This window comes from Pteronotus mesoamericanus, unplaced genomic scaffold (assembly GCF_021234165.1).
Source record: "Pteronotus mesoamericanus isolate MK-2021 breed Mesoamerican mustached bat unplaced genomic scaffold, CSHL_Meso_final scaffold_85, whole genome shotgun sequence".
Taxonomy (NCBI): domain Eukaryota; kingdom Metazoa; phylum Chordata; class Mammalia; order Chiroptera; family Mormoopidae; genus Pteronotus; species Pteronotus mesoamericanus.
Window position 1 is genome coordinate 73,396,392 of NW_026555329.1, and position 20,196 is coordinate 73,416,587.

At 35.8% G+C, this 20,196-nt stretch overlaps 1 protein-coding gene across 3 annotated transcripts in view; it reads left to right on the top strand.

The window, feature by feature from the left end:
* The window catches only part of LUC7L2 (LUC7 like 2, pre-mRNA splicing factor), a 59,158-nt gene that overhangs the window by 10,450 nt on the left and 28,512 nt on the right, over positions 1-20,196 (top strand). For all 3 annotated transcript variants that reach the window (XM_054564146.1, XM_054564147.1, XM_054564148.1), the window contains exon 2: positions 4,958-5,052. In XM_054564146.1, the coding sequence (XP_054420121.1) occupies positions 4,958-5,052 (95 nt within the window). The remainder of the gene's footprint in view (positions 1-4,957; positions 5,053-20,196) is intronic.

Below are 20,196 nucleotides of genomic sequence, written 5' to 3' on the forward strand. Positions count from 1 at the left end.
AGGGGTTGCTTCTATTTGCTTTGTGTGCTGTTGGGTTTCTTCTCTGTTTTCCCTAAGCTAAGCTCTAAGCTAATTCTGTACAAAAGAAATACTAATTAGTTGTTTTTACAAATTGCTTGCCATTAATGCCTGATAATATGCAGTAAAATAAGGGTTCTGCATACTATTATGTATGTCAAATATTACAAACTTTAAGGTTCTTTTGAAATTATAATACTAAACTCAGTTCACTTTTGCTTAGCCTTCACAGTTGTTGGTCACATAGCATGGTCATCCACTCACAGCTTAAAAAAATACAGGGAGCATCGGAGAGAATGGGTAAAGTAAAATTTTGATGTTTTTAAAATAGCTCCTAAATCTGTGAAAGTTGATTTGAATTATTGTTTGTGTGGGAGGGAGAAGGTGGGTGGCACTGGAGGGGTGGGGGTGGGTATTGGGAAAATAGCATGCACCATGTAAAATGATGACAGATACCATCTACGCTAAGGTCTTAAGGTCACACCACAATTTAAGTCAGTTTCAGAAAAGGCAGGACTGTGAAATGGCAGTGTTGGGATTTACAGTGGTGCTTATTTTTTCCTTCCAATAGATTGAAGGGGATTTGGAGAATAGCCGTATTTAAGTACAGTTTGGATGGGAGCCGCCTTTTTGGAGTGTTATATTCCCTGAGTGAAACTGCCTCAGTGTACCACCTTAGGCTCTGTTACATTGCTGAAAGACCTCGAGAGGAAAAATATGTACTCTAGTTTTTATTGTGCACCTATGACTCAGGTGTTCCCAAATACAGGTTATAATTCCTGAAACTTATGAAGGAGTTGAAAAGACAGAGGGTTAAGAGAGTTTTTACTCCAAAGTCAATTGCTTTCAGTGAAGAACATTTTGCCTGCTACAGTTCTAAATCAAGTTTCTAACTCTAAAAACTGGGCATTGTAGTTATATACAAAGTCGAGTGAATTATTGTGGAGGTTATAGAGCAGAGAGACATCCACGTGTTTATGGGTAGGACATTTTGCTGTTGTTGTTAATGCAAATAACTTGGCCTAATCTCTGCCCATTATTTTTAAACTTTTTAAAATCGTTTCTTAAAAAATTGTTTTAAAATTTATTTTAGAGAGAGGAAGCAGGGGTTGGTGGGGGGGGGGGGAGAAAGACAGACATTGACATCAGTTTGTTGCTCCACTTATGTATGCATTCACTGGCTGGTTCTTCTATGTGCTCTGACCAGAGATGGAACCCACAACCTTGGTGCATTGGATGACGCTTTAACCAACTGAGCTCCTTGGCCATGGCTGTTTTAAAATTTTTTTTCTTTCTTTCTTTTCTTTTTCTTACTTAGTTTACACACTAGAAATCTGGATGGAAGGAAAAAATCACTTAAGAAATCAGGTTTTAACTCCCCAAATACTTTAGCCCCAGCTTTGTTTGCTTTTCCCGTACATGAAGCTCTGTGCCAAAGCTAAATATGATTCTGCCTCTTTGAGCTCTGTCAAAGATACTACTCCAGTTTGGAATATTCTTTATCTCTTCATTCCTTTGATCTAAGTCCTAGCTTTCCTTCAAATTTTGGTTTCTACATGAAGCCTTTTGTAAACCTCTCCAGTTCTTGGTGGTCATTATAGCCTTAGAATTCCCAAGTGCTGTCAGTTGAAACATCCATTTGGCACTTGGATCAAGCTGCACTGTATTATTACTTCCTACATGATTTGAATGTCCTATTTCTCTAGCAAAATCATGGGCTACTTGAGGGTAGAGAGCTTGTCTTCTCTGCCTCTGTTGCCCAGTATCTACCAGAGAGGATGTGTTCACGAACAGGCTTGATTCTGTGATTTTGATCCCATGTTAGTGTAACAGGGCAATTGCTTTTTCTTAACTTAGGTTATTTTTATATAGATATATGCCCAGAAAACCCAAAGCTAAAATACATTGAATGTATAAAATAATTCCTATTATAAGGAGATTTGGTTCTTTTTTTGTTCCGTATTAATTGTCCCTCGCTCCCTCCCCACCACACTATTTTTTTTTTTTTTTTTTTTTTAATTTAATGGGCGCTGTTTTACCTAGTATTGAAAAACATGGTTTGGGCCAGATATCGTCACAGAAACCAAAATTACCGATAGATTTATTTTTAAAAAAGTTTTTTTGTTGGTGTAGCTAAACTATACTTCCATGGCAAAAGCCCAAATTTATCAAATACTGCACAGACATGGTAATGTAACCAAATTATTTAAAAATGTTAAAGTATCTTAAGTAAAATTTAAAAAATACCAATAAACAGATACTCAGGTCCTAGTTCCTCTCAGCGTATTTCTGTATCTCAAGTTATTATGAGGTTTATTATTTCATTGTTTTAAAAATTTTGTAATGTATAGGCTGATTTTTGATAGCTGTGTTCATTGTGATTACTACAGTTATCAAATGTATATAGAGCAACCACTTAGTGCAGTGAGAAGGCATTTTAAATACTCTGGCGTTTATAGAAAGTGATTTCTTTTAAAGCTCAACAGGAATATTTGCTAAATTTATATTTGGAATTGTTCATATTTTATCTGACAGCTGTGTCTTCAGGACACATAGGTCTTAATAGTAGATTTAATGTGTGATTTCTGAAGCAAAAATAGTCACCCTACTTACTGAAGTGTTTGACTGGTGAAACTTCGGAAATTCTTTATTTTATTTTAAGGCCTGGCTTATAACCGTGAGCCATTAGTGTGACAGCACTGAAATAACACTGCTGGGGCGCTCCTGAAAAGCTTAGGTACTTGGAGTAGGGAGACTCCTAGCTGTGGAAGGTATTTTTTTTTCCTCTACTTAAAAAATGTATTTCATCTTTAAATATCTTAACATAATTTGGGTACAAATTTAAAATAAAACATTTTCTTTCTTACATGCCGGGAAGCAAACAGCCTCTAATACATACAGCGTTGCTATTCTGGTGTTAGCTTATCATAGTATCGTTCTAACGTGAGCTTAAGGCCCTCACCAAAATCTGAATGAAATAATATGTTTTAAAAAAATCATTTTTTTAAACCCCAGTTGGCCCAAGGAATACCACTTTCCAGAGCTCCAGCCTTGGACTTTTACCTGTGGTTGGTCGTATTCTTCTTTAGGGTTACACACTTGTTAAGTCAATGTTTAAAAAAAATGAAACACCCTGATTTTGTTCACTTTTGTTTTCATATACAAGAATCTTTACAGTCAACATGTACTTCTACATGCTGTATTGAAATTGCTGGCAGAGTCTATTCTATACAAACTGAACAATCTGGCCCCTTGTTTTATTTGTAAAGGTTCAATGTATCTATGCCTGCCTACTTCAATCTGCAAGGGAGTGTCAGAAAGGCCCCGCATTCGCCGAGCCGTGAGTTATTGCTAACTTTTCAGATGTGTTAATGAATGTGGAACAAAAGCAGTTGTGTTTAAAGGAGAAAAGGATCATCAAAATAACCTTTATTATAGTAGCAGGCGTTAACATTAAATGAATTATTCCAAATTGTGGTGTCAAAAATAGCCTACTTTAAACTAGAAAATAGCCTCTAGAAAACCTATTGTTGAACTGCTCTGAAGCTATTGGTTTAGCTATAAATTACTGTTAAAAATATACATTCCCTGGTTACAAATAAGAATTGTTCTTTAAGTCTTTTTAACCAAGTTAAAACAATTTGAACAAAATCTTACCCCACCTAAAAATGATAGTAAATGATAGTTGACTTTGAGTTAAGCTCTTCAAAATAAGACCATGTAAAAGGGGTAAAGTTTTAACCTTTTTTGTAATTCCCATGTGAAAAACCAAAATTAATCCAAGTCCTTGAATCACTTCCTAGAGGAAGGTTTTTGGAGCGCTCCAGGCGTCATGTGAAGGACAGCAGCATTAATAAGTCTGTTTTGATACCAGCAGTCTCGCTTCAGTAATTCACCAGTAGGTTTTCATTCATCAGTGATGGTATCAATGTAAGGCTAAAACGAAACACCTCCATTTTTTAGGGCTATCACTCTAGATAACATTGTTAAGAGTTTTTTCTTTTTTTCCCCCCAAAAAGATTCTAAGCAAAAAAAAAAGGTGGTAACTATCATCTATATTTTGTTATTAGCTTTTTTTTTTCTTAGAATCTGTAAATTTTTTAGTTGATAGGCATCATTAGCAGGTTGGATGCTTCTATTGCTTAGGAGTTGTATTGTGTTATGTGAAGACAGAATGAATTTAAATGTATCCAGTTAGGCCATATATATAGAGAGAGCGAGCACAGGCTACATAAAACTTGGAGATGTGGGACCTTTGGAGGCATTACAGTTAACTTTTCATTTAGGCAATGTGCCTTTGTTTGACTGGTGTGTAAGTCCTTCTTCCAGGTTTGTACGCTCTTAAACACGTTTATTCTACCCTCTCTAACTCCTCCCAGCAGCAAAAGGGAGACACTTCAGCTGGAACAAAATAGTGGAAGAAAATGTCGTCTGGGGTTCAGTGGGGATTCGCAGTGTGTATGCAATGTTTGCAAGATTACTTTTTGTTTTTCAATTAATGTAAATAAGTCAATCAATGCTTAGTGTCAAGTAGGGAACGTATACCAGTAGAACTCTCCTATTGGGTCTGCTGCCAGCCGCTTAACCTCTCCAGGCCAGTTTCCTCATCTGCAATGTGAAGGAGTTGGACTCAGTAATCATTACGGTCCATTCCTGCTCTAAATCCTATGCTTTTCTGAATTACTTTGTTTAACAGAATGAATGCATTGCTTTCCCACTTTGACTATTTGAATTACATGTGCAGTACACCTACTGCAACTGCATGTTGTCTAAAATAGTTTTCCTATAAGATATCATATAAAGAACTAATCCCTTTTGAGCTCATATATAAGTGTGTGTGTATAGCCACACATTAAAAGCTAGTGATAGTAGGGCTTTCAGATAATAAACATTTTTCAGTTGTCTAACCTCGAATGTTACTAATTTTCCTATATTACAGGAGATACTACTCGTCAACGAATCAAATTCAGTGATGACAGAGTGTGCAAGAGTCATCTTCTCAACTGTTGCCCCCATGATGTCCTCTCTGGGACTGTACGTATTTATTAAATCTATTATTTGATTATTGGCATGCTGTAAAAATGAACTACTTGATAAAGCCTTAATTCCTGTCAAATTATTATGCAATGATTTTTTTAAACACTGCTGTTAGAGGAGGGATTTGCATCCCTTATTTATTTATTTAGGTTGGTGATTTCAGTCTGCAATAATGGGATTCCTCACAAACTTAATTGCTATGCTTTGCTTTATAATTTCTTTCCATTTCGCAGAGCAGTTTTTTAAAAAGCATTTCTTGTTTAGAATATAGATAGTTACTAAATAGCAGTTGCACTTGTAATTCAGAAATAATACAAATGACATAAAATATAGTTTTCCTTACTGTTGAGCAGAGCAGACTTTTATACAAAACACCATACATTTTTTTGTTAAAATTTGTGCACATTTATATTGTGGAAATAATTATGGGGAAAATATACTAGTAAATACTTAAATTCACACAGCTTGATTTGCAAGTAGTGTTGTCACTTAAAATTCATTTATGTTGCTGAATCATCATAAAGCTCACTTAATTTAGATTCTATATATAATGATGTCGGTTGATCTTAGGGTATTATCATTTTAATTTGGAAGATAATCCACATGATGATGGACCTATTTAAATGGAACAAAGGATTAGATTCCCTTTGGTTTGGATTTCTTTGATTACATACTGCAAGAGGGTCCCTGAACAGGCTGCATCTGATGCTGGAGGAGGACTAATAGGGGCTAAACATTTAGATGACTTTGTCGTTTGCCAGAAATGGCTGAAATGAAGAGAAGGTTTCTGACTTTGATTTTCAGAAGTAATGAATTCCCTTACTTAATGATATCTAAATGAGTGGTTTCCCTCCTCCCCTTTCTCCTCCCTCCTCCTCTCTTCCCCCCCTCCTCCTTCATTTAATCTTCATTGTATTTTCTTTCATTACCACTTAGTCCGCTTAGAGTTGTTTCTTCCTGATAGAAAGGGTTAAATGCCCCAAACAGATAGGCATTAAGACACATAAAATAGAAAACCTCTTTTTCCAAAAAGAAAGACTGTTGAAACTATATTATGGTAAAATGAAAAAAAAGTGTATATTGAAATATACATATATAAAATAATTTTTTAAGTATATATACACACACATATATATATATTTTTTATCCTTACCCTAGGACATGCTTATTGATTTTAGAGCGAGGGGAAGAGAGGGGGAGAGAAACATCAGTTGGTTGCCTCTCTTATGTGCCCCTACCGGGGATAGAACCTGCAACGTAGGCACGCGCCCTGACCAGGAATTGAACCTGTGACCTTTCAGTTTATGGGACAACACTCCAACCAACTGAGCCAACACCCGTCAGGGCTATATATAATTTTTTAAAAGTGTAATACCACAAGGAAAGAAATCCAGCTTCTGAGCACTTTAATTGGTACTATGATAGATAGTTAACCCTCCTATCTACCCTTTAGAGTTTCCATAATTAAAGTATTTTCTATTCTATAATTGAAATACATAAAATCTATAATTATCTTTAGTATACTTTGATTCTCCCCATTTTCTCTTAAATTTAACGAAGTCATTTTATTTACTAGCTAAATTATCACTTCAACGAAATTTTGAGAACAAAATTAACAGCAGAATTTAGGTTTTGTTGTTTTTTGTTTTGTTTTGTTTTTTAAATATTTAAAAACCAACCGTAGCAAGACTTTGACATATTCTTCAGGTATGGCATTAGTAAAGATGTGACATTACAGTTGTGCCTTGCATTTTATGTTGCGCATAATGTAGTTATGCTCATGCATTTCTTAAAACAATTCTATAAGGTATATGATCCATAATTAGCCTTAATGATGGTGACTTATGCAAAATCATTCTGTTCTGTTGATTTAAAGTAAACCTGGGACGAAAGCTAAATTTTCTGAGCTGTAGTGTTATTCAACATGCTTTCTGTTTTGTAGGAGATACTCTTCATCATGTTAAATAAAAATGATGAGTGGACTTTCCTTGTAAAATTCTTGCTGTTGGATTTATAAGATGCACAGTTTTTCAAATTTTAACATATCTGAAATGTGCATCTTACATTGTTGATAGAAAAATACACTCTAAATTGATAACATTTTCCTCACAATAGAGAATTTAATGATGAGGCTTAAGGTTGATGCTGTGGATTACAGGAAACACAGTTACTAAGGAGAACCCTTCTAAAGGCACTAGCCAGGGAAACTTCAGGAGAGAAATAAGTTCCTTTCATCAGTCTGATAAAGAGATTGTTGTATGTAAGGATGGGGTTTAGAAGTTGTGAACCTCTTTCAAAATTTAAATAATTTTATGACTGGTTATATAGGACTTTGTGAAATTTCAGGGTTGTCATAGAGTAGTGTCCTTGAGAACTTAAAACCATCCATAGTGTGACTTTCTTATGACCCTTATTACTAAAAGGGGCTATTTATAACAGTTCGTCCTATGTACAAATGGTTTGTAGCATTAGAGATGTGACGTCTTTAACAACCAGTCTTTGTAGAACAAATGCTTCTTTGGCACAGTTCATACCTGTTTATCTTGAAGATGTCTGTTTGTTTTTTTTTTCTTTTTCATATTAAAGGATGAAAAGAAATGAATTGTAGCTTTTGATTTTATACTGTTTTCTTTATTTTGTAACTAAAGATTGCCCTTTAGTGTTCATGACCTTGTTCCTTAGATCTGTCACTTCCAGCTGAGTATGACTTACCAGTATCCTGTATTATTTAGCAGAATACTTAAAATGTATGCTCTGGCTTTATTCATTATAGGTGGTTGAACTTTATATAAAGCACTTGGAGATGGAGAGTGTGATTTCTAAAAATGTACTTACTGACATTTGGCATGGAATATTTTTGGAATTCAGTTTGATGAAAATGCCCCTATAACGTTTTACCTTTTATTAATCTGGTACTCTGTTATAACTAATTCTTTAGCTAGTAAATTATTCAGAGGAAAAATGTAGAGCAAAAGATCCAAATAAAGGTGTGTGTAAATATATATCTTTGGATTATGATTTCTATAAGAAGCATAAATATTTCTTATAACTTAGGAAGTTACTGTTTTTCAAAGGCTTGAGTTGTTTCCCTGTTCATCTAGAATATTTTCTTGTTTTATTTAGTTCCACTTACTTCCTCCCCTTGGCACACTTGGTTTCTCCTTGTTCTATTCATTTCCTTTCAGATTTAGGCAAAACAAAAAACCTAAGCAGAGTTCACACAAAAAACCTAAGCAGAGTGTGTATACACACACACACACACACCCCCCACCCACCCCCCACCCCCACCCCCAGCACTTTATTTGTGGAACATAGCTTCCCTCAGGAAAGATAAGTATATTAAAGTGCTTAAAAATCTTTCTATCTGGTTCCTAGTAATCTGGGGAAAAGATATGTAATAGTAATAATTTACAGAATGCTTTAAATCTAAAGCAGAGATAGTCACAAAAGCTTGAAGTTAAGATCTGCAGAGATGGAAATGTATACTCTCATGAAGTGCCTTTCCTGAGTTCAGAGATGTCCACTACTAATTCTATTGCAGCCTTCATCGTAATATAATTTTAGCATTGACAGGTAGTGAGGTCTTCTTGTGTAAGGTCATCATCATTTCACAGATGGGAAAATTTAAGGCTCAGAGAAATTGTGCTGGCCACATGTCTCATAATTAAGGAATCACAGTATATTATGCTACATAGGAATATTAGAGTAATTTAAATTAAATATTTAAAAAAATTTTTTTAATTTTTTTTAGACAACACAGTTGCTTAGTGTAGTGACTTTTAGATGTTTCTGAAATGTCCTTGGAGACATTGTACCTATAAGGACATGGGGATAGGCAGTTTTTCTATTTCAGCCAGAATTTTGCACATTTAAAATATAGAAAATTTCCATGTGATTTTGTTTTAATGAGATTCTGCTCAGGAATAGAATTTAAAGAACTACAACTGAAAAATACTTAGGAATAGGCATAAAGTAAAATTTTTATCTGCCTTTTTGAAGTGATTGGATGGGATGTTATTGCCAAAAATTCTGACTGAGTTGATTTTATGGTGCCCCAGTAGTTTTTGGGTTTTTTCTGAAGTGCAATTTTTATTAATCAAAACTCCTTTATTGCTTCTCTAACTCTTTCTTTTAAGGCCTGGTCTAAAATCAGTTACTTGGGTGCATACAAACCTGAACTTTAAAACTGCTGAAGTCTCTTTCATAGTACGTATGTAAAAGAGCCATGAAAGTATGGAGAAGCAGAATAAATGATAAGAAGTAAACCTGCACAAAATTCTCTCAACCAGCCACTAGAATGTAAGTTTCATTATAAGGGCAGGGACGTTGTTTTGTTCAGTGCTATATCCTCAGCATCTAGAACAGTGTCTCCTCCATTGTGTTGAATGAATAATGAATCTACCCAGATGCTAAATAAATAAATCTGTTTCAAAAACTAACTTTGGTTTTAAAAAATTGATAATTGTTAGTGGGAAGTGTGTTACCTTTTAACAGATAAGGAGCTGGAGAGTATCTTCGTTTTACTGAGTTGCTTATCAATATATGACAGCAGTGGTTTCACATGCAGATGTGAAAAAATTAACCTGTAGATGTTTTAAACTTTACCCCTTCCTCCGAAATAGTTTGTTTTGAGCTTTTTTTAAAAAATGTATTTATTTGTTTTTTGAGAGAGGGGAAGGGAGGGAGAAAGAGAGGGAGAGAAAAATAGGTGTGCGACAGACACATCCATCAAGTTGCCTCATATGTACCCAACAAGGGACATGCCCCACCAACCCAGGTATGGGCCCTGATTGGGAATTGAACTGGTGACCTTTGGGGTCGCAGGCTTGCACTCAGTCCACTAAGCTACGCTAGGCCAGGGCTGTTTTGGGCTATTTTGTAACAAGTGTTTTTAGCTTTAACCCAGATTACTGGCATGAATTTTTTTTTTTTTTAATTTATATCACAGCCAATTTGTAGAGTTTCTCAGTTTGCAAAATACCAGTTAACCCAGGTTTTATAAGATTTGGGTTTTGAAGTATACTATGTTCTTATATTAAGCGGATTTGCATTTTTTGATTCTCAGTCTATTACAAAAATAAGCATTTCTTTAATAAGCATTTCTTTAACAAGCATTTCTAGAGATTGCCTAAACCCAAATCATATTTGGTGCCTAGGAAATCAGATGGGACATTAAATATTTCCCAGTGAATAATTAAAACTACTGTTAAAACTTAAATAACCAAGTCCTGAATGTAATTTGGAGCATTGTTGGCAATTTGGAACATTAATGCCCTGAACTATTCAGCTTGGGGTACAGTGCTCTTGTGAAATAGCCTTTTTTTGTTGTTCCGAATATTCCTTCTTTTTTAAGATTTTAAAAATTTATTGTTAGAGGGGAAAGGAGGGAGAAAGAAAGGGAAAGAAACATTGATGTGCAAGAGAAATATGAATCGGTTGTCTCTCACACTCCCACGACTGGGGACCTGGCCCATAACCTAGGTATGTGCCCTGACCAGGAATAGAACTGGCAACCTTTCAGTTTGTGGGAAAATACCCAACTCACTGAGCCACACCAGTCGAGACGATGATTATTTTTTTTAAAGTGATGCAGAGACCATATATTCTAGAATATTGTGTGCCTCTAGTTGAGGTGGGTCAATGTATTTGCTCATAACTTGGATTAATGGTTAAATACAAATATACTTGCATATAGAGATGATGAACCGTAGTGCCGATGCACAGTCTTTAGAAATCAAAGACAATTAATTGTAGTTTAAATATTTATTCCATAATAAAATATCCTATAATATATTTTATTATTCATTTAGAATTAGTCTGAAAGAAGAATCTTTTTTAATTTCTTTAATAAAAAATTTCAGCTATAAATAAAAGTGAAGAGAACTGTATGATGAGTTCCACTTACGCAAATCCGCTTAATATAAGAACATAGTATTCTTCAAAACCCAGATCTTATAAAACCTGGGCTAACTGGCATTTTGCAAATTGAGAAACTCTACAAATTGGCTGTGATTTAAATTTTAAAAAAATTACACCAGTAATTTGGGTTAATGCTAAAAACATTTGTTAAACATACCAACTGCAGTAAATATTTTACACATAGCTACTTCTTTTCATTTGTAATCATTTAATGTCCTTTTCATCCTTTTGTTAGTTTTAGAAACAAATCTTAAACCTTGTACTTATTATTTAGGATGATGCTTGAAATAATACAAAGTAGCAGAGACCGGATACTCCCAAGCAAATAGAATGAGCTGTGAAAGTCCTTGTTGAAGCTTGGTTAACATATTTCTCTGTCACATTTGTTTTTATTATGGTCCTCAGTAAGTGCTTGTTACCTGAGAACCAGGAATCACCCTCATATTATTCCCTGAGCTCTTAATTTTTTTTTAGAGATATGTACAGTTTTGTAAACTGCATTTTAATAAGTCTGAGGAAACTGGTGTAATCTCTGAGGTGATTTGTTGAAAAAGGGATGGTGGAATTATAAATGCATCATAATCATAAAGGGGGATGTAGACAGTGACCACAGGGCAGAGCAAACACGTGGTAATAAATGGACACTTGAAACAAATATTTTTATTGTACAGGTGATTGACCACAGATACCCAGGAAAATTACAGATCCTCTATAACTGGAAACATGAGTTCTACCCTGATGTGCAAGTGTCAAGACCAAATGACCTAGTACAATCCTGTCTAGTTTGATGATTTTTACTCATTAAGGGAACTTTTAAAAGCATTTTGTGGTTTACTTTGACCTCTGTAGGAAAAAAAACATTTTGAATATGTATCATCCCATAGACTTTTTTAGGATCTCACACACACTTGGATAATGAAATTTGTAAATTTTCTGGATTTAGATAGGTTTTTTTTTGTTTCTCCTCTGTGGCATTTAGTTTAATAATGTTTGTAGTAGTGAAATTTAAGTATATTGGAATTACCCATATTTTGCTGTGTACAGTGGGGTCCTATATATAATGCGCACTCACGGTCTTGTGTGCATTATACACAGAATACCAATGTTATGTAATCATTATACTCATGTATAGTGCACATCCTTACTTTTCCCTCAAAAATTTGGGCAAAAAGAAAAGTGCCCATTATACATGGCAAAATATGGTAAGCAGAGGAAGAAATAGAAAAGGGTGAGTGAGAGATTTTAGTTTAATGAGGGTTGAATGGAGAAAGTAAAGAGAATTCACAGTAAAAATTAACAGAAAATTGCCCTTCAAGAAGTGATTCAGCCCTGCAAGGTAGCTCAGTTGGTTAGAGCATTGTCCTGATACTCAAGGGTGCAGGTTTGATCCCCGTCAGGGCACATGCAAAAATCAACCAGTGAATGCATAAATAAGTGGAACAACAAACTGAGCTCACCCTTGCTTGTACTCTCTCTGTCTCTCTCTCAAATCAGTAAATTTTTTTAAGTGCTTTTTTCCCTCCATCTCTCAGAGTGGTGCTGATTGCTGCTGTCAGCACGCTTGCTTCATTCATTCATTCACTCACTCAAGTACTTCCTGAGGACCTCCCGACTGCCCTGTGTTGTGCTAGGAATACAGACACGTACAGGGGTTTCTGCTTTAGCAGTGGGAGCTTATCTGATGTGGGAGGTACACAACCAAGTGTGGAAAGAAATAATGCCATTTTAGTGATGACAAAAAAGCATGGCTGGGTAATTTAGTAGTCTGGGACAGTGGGCAAGCAGCTACTTTGGCAGGGTGGTTGGAGAAAATTTTGATGTAATGATATTTAAAGAGATCCAAACGTTAAAAAAAGAAGCCCATCATTCCTGAGAAGGAATGAACTTACCATCTAAAAATCTAAAACCCTTAGCCCAAGTCCACCTCTCCCTTGAATGAATAGATCAGTTTGATCTTCTCTTTTGAGCAAACTGATTTATTCCTTGTTGTCTCACTACTTTCCTTTTTCAGTGTGCTTTCATTTTTGCCTACTCCTTTATCTCTGTCCCCTTTGTACTCTACAGATTTAAATTCGCCTGGCTTACTACACTTAATTGCCTGAGCCTACAGTTTACCCACTGAACCCCATTGTAGCACCTGTTCTTCATACTTGTGACTAGACACTTGTTACTTTATCTTGTTCATGTGTTTCCTCTCCCCCCATAATCTCCTTTCAGTTAAATAGTATGATCTTCATGGGGCGAGGCCTTTTATTTTATGTAGGTATCTTTGCATATCTAGAGTTCGATATAAATAACAAAGTATTTCCTGCTATATTCTTTTTTTCCGATTTTGTTAGTTTATTTCATTCATTAGAATCCATATGTAAGTGAAATCATAGGATACTTATCTTTCTCCAACTGGCTTATTTCACTTAGCATAATAATCTACAGGTCCATCCGTGTTACAAAAGATAAGATTTCCTTCTTTTTTTTATGGCTGAGTAATACTCCATTGTGTAAATGTACCACAGCTTTTTGTCCACACACCTACTGATAGACACTTGGACCGCATCCAAATCTTGGCTATCGTAAATAATACTGCAGTGAACTTAGGGGTGTATGTATTCTTTCAAATCAGTGTTTTCTGATTTCTTGGGATATATTCTGAGAAGTGGAATCACTGAGTCAAAAAGCAGTTACACTCCTAATTTTTCGAGGTACCTCTATACTGTTTTTCATAGTGGCTGTACAAGTCTGTATGTCTGCATTCCACCAGCAGTGCATGAGGTTTCCTTTTTTTTTTTCCCACATCTACAACACTTACTTCTTGTCTTATTAGTAATAGCCATTCTAACAGGTGTTAGGTGGTGTCTTAGTGTGGTTTGGGTTTGCATTTCCCTTATAATTAGTTATGTTGAGCATCTTTTCATGTACCTGTTGACCATCTCTAGGTCTTTGGGAAATTATCTCTTCAGGCCCTCTGCCCATTTTATTCATTCATTTATTTAAGATTTTATTTATTTTTAGAGAGAGGGAAAGGAGAAAGAAACATCCATTGGTTGCCTCTTGGCACGCCCTCATCCCACGCCCTCATCCAGGGACCTGGCCTGCAATCCAGGCATGTGCCCTGATGATTGGGAATCGAACCAGCGACCTTTTGGTTCACAGGCCAGGGCTCAATCTACTGAACCACACCAGCCCCTCTGCCCATTTTTTAATCAGAATGTTTGTTTATTGTTGTTGAGTTATATGAGTTCTTTATATGTTTTCGATACTGGCTCCCCATTGGAGGTTGCCTTTTTATTTTGTTGATGGTTTCTTTTTCTGTGTAGAAGCTTTTTAGTTTGATGTAGTCCCATTCGTTTATTTTTTATTTGTTGAAGTGAAATAAGTCAGATGGAAAAGAATAGAAGTTGTATGATTTCACTCGTGTGGGATATAAAACAAAAAGCAATAAATAAACAAAAAAATCCCATAGATAAAGGCAACAGAGAATGATGGTTACCAGAAGGGTTTGGGGAGGGGACAAAGAGGGCAAAGGGCATCAAATACAAGGTGGCAGAAGGAAAACAGACTTTGGGTGGTGAGCACACAGTAGAGTGTACCAAATGAATTATAAAGTCATCACCTGAGGTTTATATAATGTTATTAACCAGTATTACCTTAATTTAATGTTTAAAAAATTAGAGGTAAAAGAAGGTATTCGGAGTTGGTCATTGCCCAGTCATTTTATCAGGCAGTATAGTCTTCAAGTATTAGAGGACAAAGCATAAAACATGAGTATTTCCCATTAACGTATCCCCCTTCCCAGGCCTAAACCTTGTCACTTTCATTGTTATGTGCAATTACAGGTGCATGTGTGTGTTTTCACAAATGGCATTACGTTGTTTAAATTTTTTCATTTGTCTTAGAGAAGTCTCCATGTCATTTGGTCTGTATTTTTTTTTTTAAATGCCTGCATAATACTCCATAGTATGGTTGTTTCCTAAATTACTTATCCACTGACTCGATTTTTTTTGTTTGTTTTTGTTGTACAGTGTGGCAGTGAAATCCTTATGTGTACACTTGCAATTCTTAATTAGGTTTAATGTCTTTTTTTTAATTGACAATATAAATTCCTTGATAGAGGAATTATATTCTCATACTGTTTTATAATTCCCTTTAGGATTTAGCTTATAGAACTGAGCAAATGTACTAACATACAACAAATAGTACTAACATATAACATATAATTTTGCAAATAGTTGGGACTGTTACTGTGTCTAGTTTCTATCACTGGTATATTCATTGACATTACTGCCGTTAGCTTACACCTGGCAGTACGCTCAAACATGTAAGTCAGCCTTTTGATTTGCTCTACTGAAATATTTGTTGATTTTGATGTATAATTTTCACATGCCTCTGTTCCCTGTTACTTCAGTATATTCCTCCAAAATCAAGTGGCTCTATTGCCTTTCTGATTATAAGAATAATACATGCTCAGTGCATTTAATTTAACTGATACCAAAAAGTTCATACAAACCAACATCACAGCAGTGTCTGTATCTGAATTTACAAAAACGACATTTTGCCCTGGCTGGGTTGCACAGTTGTTTGGAGCGTCGTCCTGTACACCAGAGGGATGCAGGTTTGATTCCCCATCAGGGCACATACCTAGATTGCCGGTTCAGTCCCCCGTCAGGGAGCGTGCAGGAGGCCCCTGATTTATCTTTCTCTCCCACATCAATGTTTCACTCTCTTTTTCTCTCTCCCCGCTTCCTTCCTACTCTCTCTCTCTCTCTCTCTCTCACTCTCTCTCAATCTCTCTCTCAATCTCAATCTCTCCCTCCCTCTCCCCTCTCTAAAATCAATGAACATACTCTCTCTGGTGAGGATTTTTTTAAAAAGGCATTTTATTATGTCTCTCTCTGCCATTTTTTTCTCCACTTAGCATCAAGAACATTTTTGTAATGGCTCTGTAATGTGTCATATGGCTAGTTTATAATTCAGTCAGTCAAACCTCTGTTGCTAGACTCTTAAAATGTTTCTAATTTTTAGATCAAAAACACCATTTTTAAGTTCTATCTATTTATCTATACTTATTGTTTCCTCAAGTTCTTAAAAATACATTTTCTTAGTCAAATTTTCAAGTTTATTTAATAATCATGGGTTGTCTAAAACCTATTCTTTTATGTAGGGTGGAATAACACCGTTTTTTCTCAGGAAGCTTGAAGTTCATTTGAGGAGATAATATTCACTTTTGGAATTTCAAAAGAATAATTACAAAGCACTTAAGAGAATCATCTGTTAAACAGTAAAATACTCTAAGGTTGGAAGTTATCAATATCATGTATAGATACTATGGAGAAGACAAAATACAGAACTGAATTTATCCAATTAAAAGTGGTCAAACCTTGGTTCTTGAATGTCTTGTTTCTTGAACAATTAAGGTGTTGAGCAGAACTTCTGTTCTCAACCCTATGTATGACCCTTTCAGCGCTGATACCTGCATTTCTAAAGGGAAGAAAATGATGCAGTTTTTGAACAAATGGCTTCTAGAAACAGCCTTCTGGAACAAATGAAGTTCGAGAACCCAGGTTCCACTGTCAGCATTTTTCTCCATTTACAGTCTAAAAGCCCAAATTAATTATCTATTTATTTTTAAAGAGAGGCGAAGGGAGGGAGAAAGAGAGGGAGAGAAACATCAGTGTGGTTGCTTCTCGTGCACCCCCTTGGGACTGGGAATTGAGCCGATAACCCTTTGGTTCACAGGCCGACGTTTAATCCACTGAGCCACACCAGTCAGGCCTGAATGTCTTTATTTAAAATACCAAGAAAAAACTTACGGCAAAACTTAATTATAAAATAAACTACTTGTTAAATTTAATAATACAAAACTCTTCATGTGGCTTTCATCACAAAGTAATTTTAAGTGAAAATAACCAAACATTTTATTTTATCCAGTTTGAAGCTCGCTCATTTCAAAAGAGAAGCTGCAGCAGCAAACACCTTGGCACTTAGTGTCCAAAGCACTATTACACATCAGTGATGAAGTCAGGGTTGGTTTTTAATAAGATGACTGCGGTCTCAGAGACCATTGACATAGGCATACTTTCCCTTCACTCATTTGAATGATGAATGGTAGGTAATTGTTAGGTTTCATTTGGTTTGTTTGTTTATTATTTTAAATTCTCCTGTGCATGGCGCAGTGCCACAGTAGATGCTTAGTCACCATGGTATGGACAGGGTGAAGTAAATATTAGCTAGGCCCTGTCTTCTAGGGCTATGGGCCCAAAATCTATGGTGAGCCAGGCTAGACTGTCAGGTTGCAGGTGCTCGTCACCCACAGTAGTAAAAAGCCCAAGTAGTTTAGCTCCTGGAGGAGAGGAACAGGTACAAAAAAAGAGAGGAGTGGCTGGAAACACTTAAGAAGGAAAGGGGTCCAAGCAAAGGAGATAGCCCAAGGTGAGGCTAAGACGGCCCTCCAGAGCTTAGGCCAGTTTTGTCCTGGGTGCTTACTGACTACCCTTGCTTGTTAAGCCCAGGGCCCCCTGTGCCAAATATTCATCTCTCTTTTCCCAGATTGGTTCATTCAATAAATATTAGATATTTCTATATACCAGGTACAGGTACGTGGACGATAAAACAAAAAGAATTCTTGTCCTGTGGAGCTCACATTCTATTGAGTTAATAAATCTTTCTCCCTTCTATAATCTCCACACAACCACCTCCCATCCCAAGGCATACATTCCCTTTAATTCTACTCCTCCCACCTAAACTTTTACCTCTACTGCATTGGTATAATTTTGTCCTTCTAGGTGTTCATTTTATTCTTGATGAACATAGTTGATTTTCTTTCTTTGGTTGGTTATATGATGTAACTTTAAAGATAGCATGAAGGGAAACCTGGAATTCCTGCCAAAGGGTAGTTTGAGTAGGCAGTAGATTTTTAGATTAAACACAGTGAAGCAAGATATATACACTGTATTTTGCCATGTATAATGCACAGTTTTTTGCCCAGGTTTTTGCCCAGGTTTTTGAGGGAAAAATAAAGATGCACCTTATACATGGGTAGTTCTAATTCTGTATCTATATAAATATTTTTTAATTTTTTTGTTTATACTTACGCATTAAAAGTGTAACTGTAGCCCTGGTTGGTGTGGCTCAGTGGATTGAGTACCAGCCTGTGAACCTAAGGGTCACCAGTTCAATTCCCAGTCAGGGCACATGCCTGGATTGAGGTCCAGGTCCCCAGTAGGAGGTGCACAGGAGGCAACCACACTTTGATGTTTCTCTTTCTCCCTCCCTTCTCTCCAAAAATAAATAAATAAAAAAATTTTTAAAAAAGTGTAACTCTAGAAAGCAATAAAAATATCCACATGCAAAATTACCCTGGAATATGATAATCAGTTTTGTTTCTAAATATAAATAAATAAAATTAAAACAAAAGAGTTTTTCCCTGAAAGTTTGGGCCAAAAATGTGGGCACACATTATACAGGACAAAATACAGTGTGTTACTTTTAAGTTTTTGTTGAGAACTGATTGGAAATATGGTTAATCAGAGGGAGATCTGCTGTGTGGAGCTCTTTTAGATACTTCAGGGAGGTGATTGCTATCTAAAAATCTTAAAAGATAAGTTAGTAGTGAAATAATTGGAATTAGCATGACAAAGTAGAAGGAGTATTTGTTAGGTTAGAAATATCTACCAGATTTTCTGTTAAGTACACAGTACATTAAAAACCCCTGGGAGCCTTTTATAATTCAGTCTTCAGGGAAGGGAAGGTTGGGCTTTTTTTCAAAAGCTTTCATCAGCATTTTTTAAAAGGTCCCTGGATCCAGGTTGAGAATCACTGCACTGAATCAAAGGTATTTCCAACTGTGACTTCTTAACCTTTTATGAAATATGTAACACCTCCCATGAGCAACCGTAGCTATGGAAAAGCTACATAGAAATGCATAGGGAGTTGTTGGAATGATTAATCTTAAAATACAAATTAAGAAACTAATTGGTCGTTGTAGCAAAGATGTTAACAACATTGTTTTGCTATTAACTTTATTCATTCTAGTCATGTTTTCCTGCATTTTAAAAGAATACTAAAGGTTTTTTCCTACAGCCTTTCTCCAGCAAAAGTTGCTTAACAAAGAAGCTTTCAGTTTCCACACATTTATAGAAAGTTTCAGTTGCTGTTTATTGTTACTGGAAAACTCCTTGATTTGTTAACCGACAGCCTCATGAATGAGAATAAGCCATGGGGCCTGGAAAAATCAGCAACACAGTGACACTTCAGAGCCGTTACTGTGATGAGGACTTCTTTACTAGTGGTGGATATTCCTTGTAATTTCCCAAAGGATAATTTTGAGGATATTGTTTACTTATGTTTTCCCATCTGTTTCTTTTTGTAGTTAACTAAGAGAATACTGTTTTACAGAGACAATTTTTTTAGGTAGTCATAAAACCCCAGAGTTGGAAGAGTAAAAGCTGCTTGGTGGTTGAAGTCTTTCCTCAATATCCTAGAAAAATGTTTGTTGAAACTGTGTGAATCTCTCATTTATCTGGTAATTTGGTGACTCGTGAGGAAGCTTATTCCGTCTTCGGAAAGCCCTGGACATTCATTAGAAACTATTTTCTTACATTGAGGGAGTTAAAATCTGAGTCTGCGGAGCCCCATGGGGCCATGTAATCCAATTCTGTTGCATACTGTAAAGTCCTTCGCATCTTGATTCTTCTCCACCTGATTACCTCTGATTTCTGGCTATTTTGTATAGCTTGGTTTTGACACATTTTGTCTAGTTTACTTATATCCCCTTTGACCTGTGTTAGCACACAAAATGTGTCTTGTGGAAGGGAAAGGGTTTACTTTTGAAATCAGCCTTCAGTAAGGGTTGTCACTTTGCTCATACTGTGTCCTAAAAGTTAATTTATCTCAGTCATGCCACACTGTAAGCCTTACTCTTGACGAGTAAAGTTTTTAACTTGTCTCATTTTTTGCTCATACCTAGTTATTTATAAATTTGTCATCTTAGATATAACTGTAGGACTTCATATTTGTTTGAAATTTTATCTGGTCTATCAGTGTTTGTGAACCTTAAATGCAGTGAATTCACTGTCCTTTTTAATGTGAGATAGTGTACAGGATTGAAGGTCATATCCTTTGTTACGCACATATTCATGTTGTTGCCAAGAGCTTTTTTCCCAGCTTTGTTCAGATTCTGACAGGCTTTTCCTTGTCTGTTCTTAAGTACAAAAGTGGTCACTGTTC